Source organism: Ylistrum balloti, unplaced genomic scaffold (assembly GCF_031769215.1).
Source record: "Ylistrum balloti isolate Yb309-2 unplaced genomic scaffold, AGI_CSIRO_Ybal_v1 Utg369566, whole genome shotgun sequence".
NCBI classification, from domain to species: Eukaryota; Metazoa; Mollusca; class Bivalvia; order Pectinida; family Pectinidae; genus Ylistrum; species Ylistrum balloti.
This window is the reverse complement of record NW_026781864.1, coordinates 184,251-204,526: the sequence shown is the minus strand read 5'-3', so window position 1 is coordinate 204,526 and position 20,276 is coordinate 184,251. Positions and strand designations below refer to the sequence as shown.

At 34.8% G+C, this 20,276-nt stretch overlaps 1 protein-coding gene across 2 annotated transcripts in view; it reads right to left on the bottom strand.

Moving 5' to 3' along the window:
• The window catches only part of LOC132554845 (serine/arginine repetitive matrix protein 2-like), a 167,106-nt gene extending 146,838 nt beyond the window's left edge, over nucleotides 1-20,268 (bottom strand). For both annotated transcript variants that reach the window (XM_060219204.1, XM_060219277.1), the window contains exons 1-2: nucleotides 20,175-20,268; nucleotides 3,648-3,909 (exon numbers count right to left, since the gene is read on the bottom strand). In XM_060219204.1, coding sequence (XP_060075187.1) covers nucleotides 3,648-3,886 — 239 coding nt within the window. In that variant the 5' untranslated portion in view covers nucleotides 3,887-3,909; nucleotides 20,175-20,268. The remainder of the gene's footprint in view (nucleotides 1-3,647; nucleotides 3,910-20,174) is intronic.
• Between the last annotated feature and the right edge of the window lie 8 nt (nucleotides 20,269-20,276).

The following is a 20,276-nucleotide window of genomic DNA, read 5'->3' as shown; positions in this document are numbered from 1 at the left end:
TCTGGACCGTTCAGAAAGCCCACCTCTTTCAGGTATGACATCATCATATGATAGTGGGTACTGAAAATGGCCTTTTTCAATTTTGGAAATACACGAAATTCTGATGGAGTGAGATCAGGTGAACTAGGCAGATATTCAATCAATTCAAAGTCACAATCATTGATGGCAGCCATGACAATGACAGACTTGTGAACAGAGACATTGTCCTGGTGGAACGACACATCTTTACTGAGATTTCTGCAATGTTTGAGTTTAATATTTCTTTTAACTGACAATGATGTGATGCATCATATGTGCCATTGATTGTTAGTCCCTTTTGCCATCACAATACCATCAGCATCCCAGAAACCGAGGCCATAACTTTTATTTCAGATGGAACAATAGTCTTAGCCTTCTTTGGCAGTGGTGATCCAGGGTGCTTCCACTGTTTAGACTGTTGTTGGCTTCTGGGGGGTGAACTGATGGAGCCATTTCATCCATAGTCACAAATCTCTACAAAAAGTTAGCAGGATCTGCCTCTAAAAGTTTCAGATCAGCAAGTGACAATGTCCGCTTGGTGTGCTTCTGGTCTACAGTTAGAAATCTTGGTACCAAACGGGCTGAGTTTTTTCGCATTGCAAGCTCTTTAAAACAATGGAATGTACTCCTTCTAGTGAAATCCCAACTGTACTGGCTATATATCTCTATGTAACTCGCCTGTCAGCCTTAAAAATATCATGCACTTTATTGACCATTTCTGGGGTTGCAACAGTGACAGGCCTTCCAGGATGTGCGTCCTCCCCAAGGCTCTGCCCGCCATGCTTGAATTTCACTCACCTTTTCACTGTAGCATATGAAGGGGGTACCATTCCCTAATGTTGCAACCATATCAGTATGGATATCTTTAGGTTCTAGGCCTTTCTTAAGCAAATATTTTAATCACTGCTCTTTCAGCAATTTTATCCATTTTGCAAAAGTCACATGCCTTGTTTACTTTAGAGTGCTACCTCTTCGACTCAAACTGGCCAAATGACACCAGTCTTCAGGTACACAGCTTTAAACAGTTAGGGAATAGTAGAGCTGGAAAAGGATATCTCTGCTTGACTTTTCTAATATAAGACTCAAAACTTATCAATCATTCCTTGTAGCATTAAATAAGAAGTATCAAGGGCCATACGTCTGTGAACATCACAGAAACATATATTGTTATTCACAAATATACAAAGTTTCCTAAAGAAATCCATACATTTTAGGAGTAGCAAGTCCAATATTTTGTGCACAGGCACATGTAGAAAAAAAACTCAGGGAAATTACTTTGGGAGACTAAACATTAATAACAAACAAACATAATAATGTTTACATAATTTGTAGTTGGAGTAAAATTGAATACTAAAATGCAAGACAAACAAGCGGATTTCAGAATGTCAGTCCTTGAAGAACAAATGATATGTAATTCATGGCATTTGACCTTTGACCACATGACCCTCAGAACTAATGCCACTGTGTAACTTTCACTGATGGTTACAATGTCTAAAATTATATCTAAAATACCTACCATTTGGACCTTGAACCTATGACCTCAGAATTTCTCAAAGGGCAGCTTGCACCAATGTCTACAGTACTATATATTGTGTACCATTGTGTACAAAAATACTTATCATTTCTGAGATAATTTGCCATTTCAGAACTGCAATGCATCCTTGACTTGTTTGTAGGTCTTATGAACAAAAACCTTGTACTTGAATGAAGGTCATGTGAGATTTACTTTACATCTGAAATTCTTAGAAAGAAATCACAAACTATTGAGATAATTTGATAAGTTCTTTTTTCACTGTATAGCATTGACAATCCTTTCATGGAAACTTCTTTATCAGAATTCTACGCAAACCTGTGTGTTAAGCCTACAACTGATCTATTCAGTAATTGAAACAAAGGTGACACGTGATAAAACTAGGACAGTTTCTGTGGAGGAGGATTTATCTAGGTAGGTGGTGATCCTCAATCACTGTTTCACTTGTTTGGAAAACTCCAGTAGGCAGCAAACAGCTAGCCTACAGCAAAGCAGCAAATCTAATGTTTTGTTTCTATAATTAAAGAATGTTTTGAACGATAATCAGAAATCTATTATTGTTAAACAGATACTGGAGGAATAACAAGTTTTAAAACTGGAAAAACAAAAAACAGACGAAATGAAACAAGACTTTAAAATTTAATTTTCACTGCAGTGGTCACTTTAGACTGATGGGATCACTAATACCCCACACTCTCGTTTTACGTCATACATACACTAAGTGATACACGGCAGAATCCCTCCATCTCATCGTAACACTACAGCTTACAGGATTTATCAGTTAATATTGGACTCAAATTAAACCAATTTTATGTAAAAGCCAGACTCATTTATCTATAAACACCCAAGTTTCCAAGGAAAGCAGCTTCACACAACATTATTCTTTAGTTAATTTCTGTTTATCATTAAATTCAATTTTATTATAATTTCTCAGAAGTGTTTGAAATATAGTTTCTCACACGATATGTTGACTATTATTCCAGTATACAAACCTGGTGCTTTAGAAATGAACTACGAGCTGGAGTGATAGTGTTAAGATGACCAGTTTGCGATGTTTCGTGATTTGGCCATCATTTTGTTCAACTGAAGATTACACTATAAGTATCTATTTATCCAATACAATTTCACATGTATCCTACCGACATCTCATCAGGAATCACCGCAGATTACCAACTAAACACCATTAAAATCCAGATAAGTAAATTAAATTTCCTTATCAGTTCCTTGGCAACCTCTGCTGACATTTTATTCAGAGCAACTACAGAGTTTTGATGACAAATTTGTACCCACAGAGGAGATATCAGCTACACTTCATGATCTTTTTGTCAGGTGAAATTTGAGTGCATTAATAAAAGTAGAATTCTTAAAGCTGCAATCACTTTATGTAATGTAAAACTAGTTGTCTTCAGTAACGCTTATAAATCTTCCTTTGTGTTACAAATGCAATATAACAGTTGATTGTTTTGAGGTTTTTTTTGTTCTTAATTTCTGATATTCTATAGAGGATTCTGTAATATAGGAATTAAATGCCTCAACTTCCAAAAATGAAAGCCCATTAGAATGATGTCTGTACAAAACTATCATTAGATATTTAAAAGTCATGATTATGTATAAGATGATGGGAAGTTTAGTACATCTGCAAGCACATTGAATTACAAGTTACACCAACGCATGTAAAATATTCAAAACTGACTTGAGCACTTGTACAAGGAATCAACTTGCTCAGAAATACTCATTTATGGTCAAATTTATGTTGGAAAGTTTTCATTTGATACGAAAATTTGGAAAGATGCTATGTAATTTTTTCATGTTAGCTATAACTTGTCGCTAGGCCATAAAGAAAAAGTGGTCAGTTGTGTTGATCACTTGCCAGTGATAGACTATACCCATGCTGAGACTGAAATTAACTGATTTCTGGTGATTGCCACTCAGAGGATTTAAAACACAGTATTTCTCTGGTCAATGTTAAAATTAAAAAGCCTTTAAAGAACAAACAACCCTTAATTACATTTGTTAATGAAAATGTTTTTTGCTGTGCAAGTTTTCATTAGTGTGAAATAAAAATGTTTAAAAGCACTTAAGGGAGACAACCACTTACCCTTGTTCCTCCATTAATTCTTGCATTTCCATACACTTGAGTTCCACCTTGCGCTTTCTCTCATGATCAAGAATTTCCTTATTTGGAGGTTTCTGGAGGGCCTGGTCAAGTTTTTTCAGTTCTTCCTCAGACTTATAATCTACTCGGTCCTTGTGTTTGCGAACAAAAGACAGATTGCGCTGAACATAACCATTGGTGCCGCTGCCTCGGGCCGTGTCCAGGCCAATACCGTTATACATGGTGGATCAGGGTATGTTTAACTCTGCAGGTAGAAACCAAAACAAGTATTAATAAATCAGCATGTTATAAACACACACATACAAAATGTAACACAGATCCATATATTCACTGATCATGTTTCCAAGGTCATCAATGATTGAAAATTATCATATCACAAAACACTGTCCAAGGTTATCAATGATTGATAATTATAGATCACAAAACACTGTCCAAGGTCATCAATGATTGATAATTATAGATCACAAAACACTGTCCAAGGTCATCAATGATTGATAATTATAGATCACAAAACACTGTCCAAGGTCATCAATGATTGATAATTATAGATCACAAAGCACTGTCCAAGGTCATCAATGATTGATAATTATAGATCACAAAGCACTGTCCGAGGTCATCAATGATTGATAATTATAGATCACAAAGCACTGTCCAAGGTCATCAATGATTGATAATTATAGATCACAAAACACTGTCCGAGGTCATCAATGATTGATAATTATAGATCACAAAGCACTGTCCAAGGTCATCAATGATTGATAATTATAGATCACAAAACACTGTCCGAGGTCATCAATGATTGATAATTATAGATCACAAAGCACTGTCCAAGGTCATCAATGATTGATAATTATAGATCACAAAACACTGTCCAAGGTCATCAATGATTGATAATTATAGTTCACAAAACACTGTCTGAGGTCATCAATGATTGATAATTATAGATCACAAAACACTGTCCAAGGTCATCAATGATTGACAACTATTATATCACAAAACACTGTCCAAGGTCATATCAATCATTGATAATTATAGATCACAAAACACTGTCCAAGGTCATCAATGATTGACAACTATTATATCACAAAACACTGTCCAAGGTCATCAATGATTGACAACTATTATATCACAAAACACTGTCCAAGGTCATCAATGATTGATAATTATAGATCACAAAACACTGTCCAAGGTCATCAATGATTGATAATTATAGATCACAAAACACTGTCCAAGGTCATCAATGATTGATAATTATAGATCACAAAACACTGTCCGAGGTCATCAATGATTGATAATTATAGATCACAAAGCACTGTCCGAGGTCATCAATGATTGATAATTATAGATCACAAAGCACTGTCCAAGGTCATCAATGATTGATGATTATAGATCACAAAACACTGTCCAAGGTCATCAATGATTGATAATTATAGATCACAAAACACTGTCTAAGGTCATCAATGATTGATAATTATAGATCACAAAACACTGTCCAAGGTCATCAATGATTGACAACATTATATCACAAAACACTGTCCAAGGTCATCAATGATTGACAACTATCATATCACAAAACACTGTCCAAGGTCATCAATGATTGATAATTATATCACAAAACACTGTCCAAGGTCATCAATGATTGATAATTATAGATCACAAAACACTTTTCAAGGTCATCAATGATTGACAACATTATATCACAAAACACTGTCCAAGGTCATCAATGATTGACAACTATTATATCACAAAACACTGTCCAAGGTCATCAATGATTGATAATTATAGATCACAAAACACTGTCCAAGGTCATCAATGATTGATAATTATAGATCACAAAACACTGTCCAAGGTCATCAATGATTGACAACTATTATATCACAAAACACTGTCCAAGGTCATCAATGATTGATAATTATAGATCACAAAACACTGTCCAAGCTCATCAATGATTGATAATTATAGATCACAAAACACTGTCCAAGGTCATCAATGATTGATAATTATAGATCACAAAACACTGTCCAAGGTCATCAATGATTGATAATTATAGATCACAAAACACTTTTCAAGGTCATCAATGATTGACAACATTATATCACAAAACACTGTCCAAGGTCATCAATGATTGACAACTATTATATCACAAAACACTGTCCAAGGTCATCAATGATTGATAATTATAGATCACAAAACACTGTCCAAGGTCATCAATGATTGATAATTATAGATCACAAAACACTGTCCAAGGTCATCAATGATTGAAAATTATATATCACAAAACACTGTCCAAGGTCATCAATGATTGATAATTATAGATCACAAAACACTGTCCAAGGTCATCAATGATTGATAATTATAGATCACAAAACACTGTCCAAGGTCATCAATGATTGATAATTATAGATCACAAAACACTGTCCAAGGTCATCAATGATTGATAATTATAGATCACAAAACACTGTCCATCAGGTCATCAATGATTGATAATTATAGATCACAAAACACTGTCCGAGGTCATCAATGGTCATCACACAAAACACTGTCCAAGGTCATCAATGATTGATAATTATAGATCACAAAACACTGTCCAAGGTCATCAATGGTCACAAAGCACTCAAGGTCATCAATGATTGATGATTGATTGATAATTATATAGAACACTGTCCGAGGTCATCAAAACACAAAACACTGTGTCTTTTCATCAATGATTGATAATTATAATATCACAAAACACTGTCATCAATGATTGATAATTATAGATCACAAAACACTGTCCGAGGTCATCAATGATTGATAATTATAGATCACAAAACACTGTCCGAGGTCATCAATGATTGATAATTATAGATCACAAAACACTGTCCGAGGTCATCAATGATTGATAATTATAGATCACAAAACACTGTCCGAGGTCATCAATGATTGATAATTATAGATCACAAAACACTGTCCGAGGTCATCAATGATTGATAATTATAGATCACAAAACACTGTCCGAGGTCATCAATGATTGATAATTATAGATCAATTATAATCAATTTGATAATTATAGATCACAAAACACTGTCCAAGGTCATCAATGATTGATAATTATAGATCACAAAACACTGTCCAAGGTCATCAATGATTGATAATTATAGATCACAAAACACTGTCCAAGGTCATCAATGATTGATAATTAAAGTTCACAAAACACTGTCCAAGGTCATCAATGATTGATAATTATAGATCACAAAACACTGTCCAAGGTCATCAATGATTGATCACAAAACACTGTCCAAGGTCATCAATGATTGACAACTATATATCACAAAACACTGTCCAAGGTCATCAATTATTGACAACTACAGTGAATATATCACAAAACACTGTCCAAGGTCATCAATGATTGACAACTATTATATCACAAAACACTGTCCAAGGTCATCAATGATTGATAATTATAGATCACAAAACACTGTCCAAGGTCATCAATGATTGATAATTATAGATCACAAAACACTGTCCGAGGTCATCAATGATTGACAACTATTATATCACAAAACACTGTCCAAGGTCATCAATGATTGATAATTATAGATCACAAAACACTGTCCAAGCTCATCAATGATTGATAATTAAAGATCACAAAACACTGTCCGAGGTCATCAATGATTGATAATTATAGATCACAAAACACTGTCCGAGGTCATCAATGATTGATAATTATAGATCACAAAACACTGTCCGAGGTCATCAATGATTGATAATTATAGATCACAAAACACTGTCCGAGGTCATCAATGATTGATAATTATAGATCACAAAACACTGTCCGAGGTCATCAATGATTGATAATTATAGATCACAAAACACTGTCCGAGGTCATCAATGATTGATAATTATAGATCACAAAACACTGTCCAAGGTCATCAATGATTGATAATTATAGATCACAAAACACTGTCCAAGGTCATCAATGATTGATAATTATAGATCACAAAACACTGTCCAAGGTCATCAATGATTGATAATTATAGATCACAAAACACTGTCCAAGGTCATCAATGATTGATAATTATAGATCACAAAACACTGTCCAAGGTCATCAATGATTGATAATTATAGATCACAAAACACTGTCCAAGGTCATCAATGATTGATAATTATAGATCACAAAACACTGTCCAAGGTCATCAATGATTGATAATTATAGATCACAAAACACTGTCCAAGGTCATCAATGATTGATAATTATAGATCACAAAACACTGTCCAAGGTCATCAATGATTGACAACTATTATATCACTAAACACTGTCCAAGGTCATCAATGATTGACAACTATATATCACAAAACACTGTCCAAGGTCATCAATGATTGACAACTACAGTGAATATATCACAAAACACTGTCCAAGGTCATCAATGATTGACAACTATATATCACAAAACACTGTCCAAGGTCATCAATGATTGATAATTATAGATCACAAAACACTGTCCAAGGTCATCAATGATTGACAACTATATATCACAAAACACTGTCCAAGGTCATCAATGATTGACAACTACAGTGAATATATTATAAAACACTATCCAAGGTCATCAATGATTGACCACTATTATATCACAAAACAGTTTCCAAGGACATAAAATGCTGACAACCCTAAATAAATGTGCAAGGTCACCAGTTACCCAAAACCATGTATTATTTGGTAATGGACATTAGTTGTCACAGATTTTCAGATAATTCTGGTGCTTCTGTTACACTGGTAATGAGGTTAGTGCTAAGGCAATAACAATTACTATTGGACCATGTGTTTCTCTAAAGAATAAAAACTCATCCGAATGTTATGACAAACACAAAGTGTGTATAGGCAAACATGGGTATATTGAGGTATATTAATGTGAAATGCACGAGTCTGATTTTAATAAACAGATAATTTTGTTGGTTATGTAATGAATCCATCAATTAAACAATTTCAGTTTCTCTGAATATGAAATTGTGTTATAGATTCCATTTGCATTTAAAATGTTACTTTATTTACTGAGAGGCAGGAAAACTCTTAATGAATAATTGCTTAGCTAAACTGTGGAACTTAGTTACAGGTGTTTAATCTCCATTACCATTTCTATATCTAGGCATTGTTTCTGCCGACATATGTTAGTGTTCTGGCAACATTTAACTGTGGAACCGTACATAGTTTATATATAGAGACAAGAAATTGATGACAGGTGATATACTATATTTCGCTATAAGATACCCATATATATTTGGTGAGTTGAAATCAAAGTATTGTAATATGTATCAAAGTGATTTTTTGCTATGTTTTATAGATAAAAACAGCTTGTTCTTTTTGTCTATTAGCCTTCTGTCCAAAACAAAATAAAAATCAATAATGTCTTTATCAATCTTGAGAAAGCAATACTATATTTTCACAATTTATAAAGACACAGGCAGCTGTAAAATTGAGAAAGGAAAAGAAAACACAAAAAATGCCAGAGTTTGGGGATGTGTATATTGGACCTTAAATGTAAGCCATCATCCGTGGATTTAACACCAACACTAGGGAACCACGTGTAAAGCTGTGTCCTGAAGTTGGTATAAGTAATTTCTTTCAGTGGGTATATATTTGATCAATTTGGTGGTAGTGATGCCAATATCTCTGACATGGACATCAGGTGTTGGACCTGGTTTTGATGTGGCTATGTCAGATCTATTGAAACACCTCTCAGCACGCCTCAAGGTGAGACAATCAATATATGGCCAATAACAGCAGGCAACCAATGCTCAGGTTGCCAGACATCAAGATCAGATTCACGATAGTGCTTGACAGGTACAGGAGAAAGTTGACAAAAGCAGGCCTACAATGTAATAATATGAAGACAGCTGATCGGATCCGTTTTGACCCTTGGAGTTGTGTAATACTACTAGAGAATGCTTACAAAGATCAACTGGACAGTAGACATATCACCAGTTATACTGTAGCCTTCTCTAACTATACCTATAGTGTTGTTTAATAACATCTATTCTTTTGTATCATGTGTAAATTTTCATTCAATTACACTATGACCTCTACAATCTGTAAACTCTCTATCAATGATACTGTGACCTCTACAACCTGTAGACTCTCTATCAATGATACTGTGACCTCTAAAACCTGTAGACTCTCTATCAATGATACTGTGACCTCTACAACCTGTAGACTCTCTATCAATGATACTGTGATCACTACAATCTGTAGACTTTCTATCAATGATACTGTGACCTCTACAATCTGTAGACTCTCTATCAATGATACTGTGACCTCTACAACCTGTAGACTCTCTATCAATGATACTGTGACCTCTACAACCTGTAGACTCTCTATCAATGATACTGTGACCTCTACAACCTGTAGACTCTCTATCAATGATACTGTGACCTCTACAACCTGTAGACTCTCTATCAATGATACAGTGACCTCTACAACCTGTAGACTCTCTATCAATGATACTGTGACCTCTACAACCTGTAGACTCTCTATCAATGATACTGTGACCTCTACAACCTGTAGACTCTCTATCAATGATACTGTGACCTCTACAACCTGTAGACTCTCTATCAATGATACTGTGACCTCTACAATCTGTAGACTCTCTATCAATGATACTGTGACCTCTACAACCTGTAGACTCTCTATCAATGATACTGTGACCTCTACAACCTGTAGACTCTCTATCAATGATACTGTGACCTCTACAATCTGTAGACTCTCTATCAATGATACTGTGACCTCTACAACCTGTAGACTCTCTATCAATGATACTGTGACCTCTACAATCTGTAGACTCTCTATCAATGATACTGTGACCTCTACAACCTGTAGACTCTCTATCAATGATACTGTGACCTCTACAATCTGTAGACTCTCTATCAATGATACTGTGACCACTACAACCTGTAGACTCTCTATCAATGATACTGTGACCTCTACAACCTGTAGACTCTCTATCAATGATACTGTGACCTCTACAATCTGTAGACTCTCTATCAATGATACCGTGACCTCTACAACCTGTAGACTCTCTATCAATGATACCGTGACCTCTACAATCTGTAGACTCTCTATCAATGATACTGTGACCACTACAATCTGTAGACTCTCTATCAATGATACTGTGACCTCTACAACCTGTAGACTCTCTATCAATGATACTGTGACCTCTACAACCTGCAGACTCTCTATCAATGATACTGTGACCTCTACAACCTGTAGACTCTCTATCAATGATACTGTGACCTCTACAGCCTGTAGACTCTCTATCAATGATACTGTGACCTCTACAGCCTGTAGACTCTCTATCAATGATACAGTGACCTCTACAACCTGTAGACTCTCTATCAATGATACTGTGACCTCTACAGCCTGTAGACTCTCTATCAATGATACTGTGACCTCTACAGCCTGTAGACTCTCTATCAATGATACTGTGACCTCTACAATCTGTAGACTCTCTATCAATGATACTGTGACCTCTACAACCTGTAGACTCTCTATCAATGATACTGTGACCTCTACAATCTGTAGACTCTCTATCAATGATACTGTGAGCTCTACAATCTGTAGACTCTCTATCAATGATACTGTGACCTCTACAATCTGTAGACTCTCTATCAATGATACTGTGACCTCTACAACCCGTAGACTCTCTATCAATGATACTGTGACCTCTACAATCTGTAGACTCTCTATCAATGATACTGTGACCTCTACAATCTGTAAACTTTCTATCAATGATACTGTGACCTCTACAACCTGTAAACTTTCTATCAATGATACTGTGACCTCCACAATCTGTACAAGTGTATTTGATATAAATCTTACCTAACACCTGTACAAGTGTCTGTGATAAAATCTTACCTAACACCTGTACAAGTGTGACTGTCTGTGATATAAATCTCACCTAACACCTGTACAGGTGTCTGTGATATAAATCATACCTACCACCTGTACAGGTGTCTGTGATATAAATCTGACCTAACATCTGTACAGGTGTCTGTGATATAAATCTTACCCAACACCTGTACAGGTGTCTGTGATATCAATCTTACCTCACACCTGTACAAGTGTCTGTGATATCAATCTTACCTCACACCTGTACAAGTGTCTGTGATATAAATCTTCCCTAACACCTGTACAAGTGTCTGTGATATAAATCTTACCTAACACCTTTACAGGTGTCTGTGATATAAATCTTACCTAACACCTGTACAGGTGTCTGTGATATCAATCTTACCTCACACCTGTACAAGTGTCTGTGATAAAATCTTACCTAACACCTGTACAAGTGTGACTGTCTGTGATATAAATCTCACCTAACACCTGTACAGGTGTCTGTGATATAAATCATACCTACCACCTGTACAGGTGTCTGTGATATCAATCTTACCTCACACCTGTACAAGTGTCTGTGATATAAATCTTACCTAACACCTGTACAGGTGTCTGTGATATAAATCTTACCTAACACCTGTACAGGTGTCTGTGATATAAATCTTACCTAACACCTTTACAGGTGTCTGTGATATAAATCTTACCTAACACCTATACAAGTGTCTACGATATAAATATACACATACTATACTCTACTGAATTGATCAGTACTTTCTGATCCTTCAGAGACAATATCCATGAGAACAGATTAGTATCAATTTAGTGGGTGGTTGTCAGAGTACATATCCTGTGTGGGAGTAGATTCTAAAATACAAATTCGTAACTATTTGCTACCTCAGTTCACGTCAAAATCCAATAATAGTTAATTATTTTCTAAAAATAGTTCCTTTGTGACCAGCAAGCTATAAACGGAAGGTAATTACAGGCAAGTAGACCAAATATAGTGAGTTTACTCGTGTCATATCCTCTATATGACAAAAAGCAACTAAAGTATTGACTGACGCAATTTGTAACCTATGAGGAAATCATAACAATCTATTCTACTTTCTGTCAAGCGGCCTTTTCCTTAAAATATCATACAAAAACTATCTTTCGTAAAAAGTTGAAAGAATCCCATTGACAAAGGATCTATACGTACAAGTCACAGTTGGGTGTAACATCAACCCTTCAAGTCTCAGTCACACACCGCTGCGACAACATTCTTTTGTAAGTCAGAGTCAAGTAGAGGTGAGAAAATGTACTTCTCTGTCACATAGTCACATACAAGTGTGACACATTTCTGCAAGTCTTAATACCACACAAATGTCACACTGTTTTTTTTTTTTAATTTGTCACATACAGGTGTAACAATGTCTGTCAGTTTCAGGAAAAAAAGAAATTTTTCATTGTGTCATGAAAAATGACAACATTTCTTAGGATAAAATTGTGAATCTCTGGGTTGAAAAGAAGCCATTTGCACATTTTTAACAAAAGTGACTCCTGTTGAAATTCATTCATATCATCACACCTGATAGCTAACGACAGGAATATTTTACATGTGAAATATCAAGGCTCTAGACTTTATGGAACTTGAATTTTTCAAAGTTTTGTAACCCAAAACAGCAATTTTTAAATTTGAATCCCTATCGAGATACAGAAATTGTATTTTTAGACATGATTTTATGTAAACACATTCTATAACAATTGATCATAATATGCTACTGATAAAATCTCATCACTGAGTGCTTCGTGGTTATTGAGAAAACACTATTTTAAGATAATGACATAACTGAATCTGTTAACCTTGAAAGTGGGCCAAGGCCATTTGTATCATCAAACTTGAAAGTCATTGACCAGAGCTTTCTAAATATCAAATATCAACAGCAATATTCAACTTTGACCAATATCAAGAACCGAAAGTTGAATTTTAAGGCATGATTTTATAAACACATTCACTAGCAATTAATCACAGTATGCTACTGACAAAACAAAATATCATCACTATGTGTGTCTTGGTTATTGAGAACATACTATTTGAAGACTTTGACATAACTGAATACCGTGACCTTGACAATAGGTCAAGATCATTTATATTATCAAACATTATAGCTAATTTCCAATTTGAACTTTGGTACTGAACATCTGGAAAAACCTTTTCAATGACAACTAAGCAAAAAATACAAGTAATTTATATAGGTCTAAAACAAGTTATACTAATTTGTCAACATTTCAAAAGATTAAAGGAAATTTTAAAAAATGACGTCCAGTGTTAATGAGAAATGCTGAAGAAATACTGAAGACATCAATTTCGTCGCCATGACATTATGGACCCAACTTTTTTATGTGAAATATTTTGTACTAACAAGTAATGGGAAAAAGTGAAATATAGAAATTATCTACAAATGATAAAATCGCATGAACTCTACAACCAACAATTTCTGAGATATGGCTATTTCAAAGTTTTAATGTACAGCCTCAAGGTAGCCATATTGGATTTTTGACATACTTTTAAAAAAGAACAAGGACTCCTTCAAATACATACCTACAATAAACTAAATAGACTATAAATGTCTCTCTTACAAATCAAAATTTTTGAAGAATAATAATAATAAGAAGAAGAAAAATGATCATGAGAAACATAACAATAACAATAGGTCTTTTCACCAGATAGTGAAATACCCTAATTAGTACTGTATATATTAATGCTAAATATTGGAGTCAACATCATCTGAAATCAGGACAAAGTGTTTTAAAACATGTGTGGAATCTGTGTTGGGTCTTATGACTACAAATTTATTATTTACCAAACATGGCCCGATTGGTGTTCTCGGGGCATTTCTGTGATTTTGACGATTATATAATTACTTATTCTTCATAATAAGGATATTCTACACGCAATTATCTCATCAAAATGTGTAATTATAAGACAGTTACTCTCTGACAAAGTACACTAGCCTACTTTCAATGCTCCACGTACTAATTGCTTGTAATATAGAATTGGGGCCTAAGTTTGTGTCAGCCAACACGAGCATGATGTGACAGCAGGATAAAAAAAAAACTTTACTCACGGAGATCATAATAACCTACTTTGTGCATAATAATGTGACCAGGAATATAAAACCAAATGTGTTACATGTCTCTAATAAAAGTCATAAAATGATTATGGTAAGGATTCTTTCTCGTAATTAATTTTTCTCGCTATTACATCAACAGATAACAAGATATTGCTACTATCAAGCGTGATACACATACACCCGTCTACCGTCGGTGATTGGGGAAAATTCATTTCTCCGTAACTTAACCAATTTTACAAATATCAACCTGAAACTCGGTGCAAGGATGTATTGTAATCATATTAACAATATATTTTTTGATGTTGCTAATTTCTTTGAATATGTTAGGCAACAGTGTCTGAAGATGTATAATGATAACCCATGGTATTTGTATAAAACGTAAATGTGCCAAGCTACCATTCTTGCTAGAGTAAAATTGTTGTAACTTTGTCATTTTTCATATATGGCACCGAAACTTTGTATATCAATGTATTATAATCTTAAGTCCATATCTCCTGCTGTCACTTACTTTATTTAGTATTTTCATATATATAATGCAAGATGTTGCCCTCTAATATGATACGCAATGTAGAGTGCCACTGGTAAATGAGGAAAACTTAATTCTCTATTACTCAAATTTACAAATATCAACATAAAAGAGATATATTGTGATCAAATCTATGATGTTAATTATTCTAAAATATTTTCTAGAAAGTTTACGATTCTTCATGTCACCGATAAGGCTATCAATATTTGCACATATTTGGATATACTGCTAAGAAAAGATGTCATTGATTCCGTAATTTTGTGCATTCCACCATATTGTTCCAGCTCAGAGAATCCTCTGCAAACCCCAGCCAATACTTGTAAGTGACTGACGAAAAACTCAATCCAAATATTTTCATGGACACATTGTCTGTAAATTTTTAGTATAAGACTTGGTTTACGTAAAGCGACAGTATGTAGGCTTGACATTATTTTGAAAGATGGCAGCATTGTTTATAGCATACAACTGCCACTAGGGGTAACTAATAAGCTGTTGGAATATTTCCACCAATCAGAAAGCTAAAATTGGTAGCAACAGCTAGTTCCAAAGGCTGTGACAATAGGTTGAAATTGTAACCACATTACGTTTAGACTAAAAATCAGCTATACAGAAGACCTTCTGTCATGTTTGTTATACTAAAGTTAATTCTTTACGATAAAACATCACAAGCAACCAAAAAAAAAAACTTCAAGAAGCATGATCCTTTTTATTAGGCCATGTCTGACATTCTGCGTTTGCACCTATTAAACATACATCTTATTGCCATCAGATCCTCCTCAATCACATCACAGGCAGCATCATGTTCAATTAACAAGATGTTAAAGTAGCAGTATGCTAATGAAACACTCATTGCCGATCACATACATGTATTATTGCCTGCTACAGCACAGATAACATGTAACACAACAGGTAACATACAACAGATGTAATATCACAGGTAACATCACAGGTAAGGTACAACAGGTGTAACATCACAGGTAGCATACCACAGGTATAACATCACAGGTAACGTACAAAAGGTGTAAAATTACAGGTAACATCACAAGTAACATACAACAGGTGTAACATCACAGGTAACATAAACAGGTGTAACATCACATGTAACATACAACAGGTGTAACATCACAGGTAACATACAACAGGTGTAACATCACATGTAACATACAACAGGTGTAACATCACAGGTAACATACAACTGGCGTAACATCACAGGTAACATACAACAGGTGTAACATCACAAGTAACATCCCAGGTAACATACAACAGGTGTAACATCACAGGTAACATACAACAGGTGTAACATCACAGGTAACATAAACAGGTGTAACAACACAGGTAACATACAACAGGTATAACATCACAGGTAACATACAACAGGTATAACATCACAGGTAACACATACAAAGTATAGCATAAAAGGTAACAAACCAGCTGTAACTAACATCACATAAGACAGATAAGAACTTTAACATCACAGGGTGTAACATCACTCATATAAATATATATTCTCTTTAATTTTTGGACATATCAGTATCATTGATTTTCATCTGGTGATGTGTGAACTCTATTTCACTTCATTCTGATTGGATAAAACTATATATACTTCTCCATGACTAAATGACATCAAATGGACCAAGAACGATAACTCTTTCTGAATCTAACATGCAGAGAATCTACAGTATAAGGGAAACAACCTAATACTGTTTCAGTTCAGATTTTTACAGTAAAGTACAACATGTATATCCAAAAGGTTGCTAATTACTAGCTGCTGTTATGCCTACCAATTCACTCAAATAATGTAAGTCTATTTCAAACTTCCACAAAAATGAAAAGAATCTAATATTTTTTTCAATATTGTGAATTAGTGAATGCTAAAAGCAGACATTTTTGTACATGATGTACAAAAATAGTGAAATCACTTAAATCAGGGTTTTCCATAATTTTGTTAGTAGTAGGCTGTGTAGTGAAAGTAGGAGGCTGACGAAACAAGCCGACCCGAGCCCCAACGCGGCGAAGTTGGGGTGGACCTGCCGTGTATGTGTAGTCGTGTATGGAACATTATTCTGGAACTGGATTGGTATATGCGGCCAAATGATCAAAGAAGCCGGTCAAATTGGCCGGCGACCGGCTCTTATGGAAAACCCTGTTAAATGACCATATAGATATAGCAGGGTTTGTGCCTGGTATTTCTAGTTTTAAAAGGGATCTTTCTATATAGTTTGAACATGATTCTTGAAAGTAACTGGGGTCATTTTAAACTCCTATGCCTCAAAAGGTCATTGAATGAGCTTTACTACAAACTCTACATTACATACAACGCTGGGACAGGGTTGCCCATGAATATTTCATTTTAGATGCCTATATTGACTGCTAATGAGATCCCGGTGCTATGCCCCAGAGATGCCTTCTGAAATCAACAGGTACTGCCAAATTAAACTTGTTGTTCATCTGTCTGTTGTCTGATAACTATGATCATTCATAAGACCATCTATATTATCACTTATGTCACTAAGGAGATATATATTGAACAGTAGGACTTTTATAGACCATTCTACAGAATCTTTATCTAACACTGCATGATAATAATGAGGAACATTATGAATGTTGTAGCATTATTTTTTCACTACCTTAGATACACTGTATTTGATGGATTATAAGCCGCAGAGCCAATTATTACCAATTTTTTTCTATTTCATCCACATATAAGCAGTGCCAGAGTATAAATTGCACCTTCTCTTACGAAGTGGTAACTGTTACACAGAGTAAAGTTGTTGATACAACAGACAATGGAGGGCATTTTACAAGATCACCAGTAAAACATTTCATAAAATTTCAAATAAATCACACACAAATAATCCTTTATCTTACTGATGTATTTCAAAGAACATAAAATAGCAAATGTCAATGGTGGGGGACTATTCAGATTGTCTACACACAGATATTGGGCCCAACATTATGTCGGTTTACTCAACAATAATTCAATCAGTGTCTATACTGTTAAATACTAAATGGCTGTTCCATGCTGAACAAATCCTTATTGTTCCATATTATTTCTTCTTGTAAGTTACATGAAGACATTCATATCATCAACAAGCATGGCTGTCATTCTAAAATTTGACCTATAACCTGATGACCTATCGATCCCAGGATGCAAAAGGCTATTGTTAACTTGAATTATGGCTTTGAAGCAACAGTGAAATTCCAGAAGATATTATTGCAATTTATATTAAAAGGCATAATTAACTAAATCCACAAAAATGTTATTTTTATTTCAATCATCAAACCATCCTGTGTACGATTCTAGACGATCTGTTTCTGTCACAAAGACGTGACAGGCAGGTATTCGTGTAAAAAAAATTGTTTTTAAAAAATCAGTACCTTCTCATATTTGTATGCTTCCTGGTTTTTCAAAAAATAAATTTTCACTCTGCTGATTTTTTTTCTTTTCCACATATAAGCCACTCTGGTATTTAATTTGGACACCCGACTCAAGAGGAAAAAAGTGCTGTTTATAAACCGGAAAATATGGCATGTTATTATGTAGTTAAATTACATGTAAAAATGCACATATGCAAGTACAGGTCACCTACTAAGACTTAAATTGGAAGTTGGAGGTATTGCTTTAGCCAAAGTAGTGTTGAGCTATTAGAAGGCCCCAGCAAGGCCTTCAGAATAAATATCACAGAATTCTTTTTGATCAATTTATTAACCGGCTTATCAATTTACATGTAAGTAAGATAGGTTTTAAGACATTAAAACATTTATAGTTGTATGAAACGTTAAACACCAATCATTCAAAATGTCTTAGGTCCTTTATGGTATTGTTTGTGGTAATTAAAAACCAATAACCTTAAGCTGCCCATACAATCAACTTTAGGAGATGTGGCTGGAACTTCAATAATCACGAAACACTTACCGCAACAAGCAATGAGACCTTTCAACCTGGTGAATGGATCAAAACAAATTTTGAACTACAAAATGTCTCTTTAAGCTTTCATATGGAAAGAAAATCAGCTTAAAGTCTTTTAACAAATATAAAAAAGATATATGTTAATGGTTTGAAAAGTATGTGACCGAAACCAAATTCCATTTTTCACCACTTAATACAAGAGCACATTTGTTCAACCATGAACATTGCTTTCCAGTTTAAGGTTGGAGAACTTTTATTACTTTCTGTGAATGAGAAATACGTTGTCTCTTATTGGTCCAGATTAAGAGGAAAGCAATAATAATGTGACACATTGGTAGGTGTGGATGGGTTGGCACATGTCTTGTTTAAATCTTGCTAAATTCAAGCAAATCAAATATATATATATATATATGATTCAGTGAAATCAGGCATTTCAAATGTACATCTTGTTGATCAACAACTCGCTTTTAGGCAGTGCCTTTTTCATATCATATATTATGGGACTGAGTTTTTAGGAGTCTAGTGGCTGTTGGTAGCTAGTAAAAGGAGATTGCAGATGGGTCTAGTCCAGCGGTTGTTTGAACAGTTATGACTGGCTATCCCTATAGCTTTTAAGGAGACTAATGAATTCACTTCAGCTGTTGTTTAAGACAGTAATGGCTGGCTGTCTAAAGGGCTTTTAGAAGACTAATGGGTCCAGTACGGCGGCTGTTTCAGGACAGTTATAACTGGCTGTCTAAAGGGTTTTAGGAGACTAATGGGTCAAGTCCAGAGGTTGTTTTTGGACATTTATGAGTGGCTTTATCCATGGGGTTTTTATGAGATCAGTGGCTCCTGTTCAGTGGTTCTTGTGGGTAGAAATGATGACCATGTGTCTGTGGGGTTTTTAGAAGACGGATGGTTCAAGTCCAGCTTCCGATGGTAGCTATTTCGACTGGCTGTATATAAGGTTTTCAATATATTGGATGGGTCAGGTCCAGTGGCTGTTATTCCTTTGTAAACATTTCAATGAAGACCCATGTTTCATTCCCTGCTTGTACCGTTATGTTTTAGAATTGACATTTGTTATAACACGCACTTTGTTTGCACGTTTTAAGCTTACCTTTCCTTTGCTATTGTCCACAGGTTAACTTTTCATTGTATCTTTTGCATATTATGAAGAAATAGTTGGTCCGTCGATCGATCGTCTAGTATTCTCTGTCTG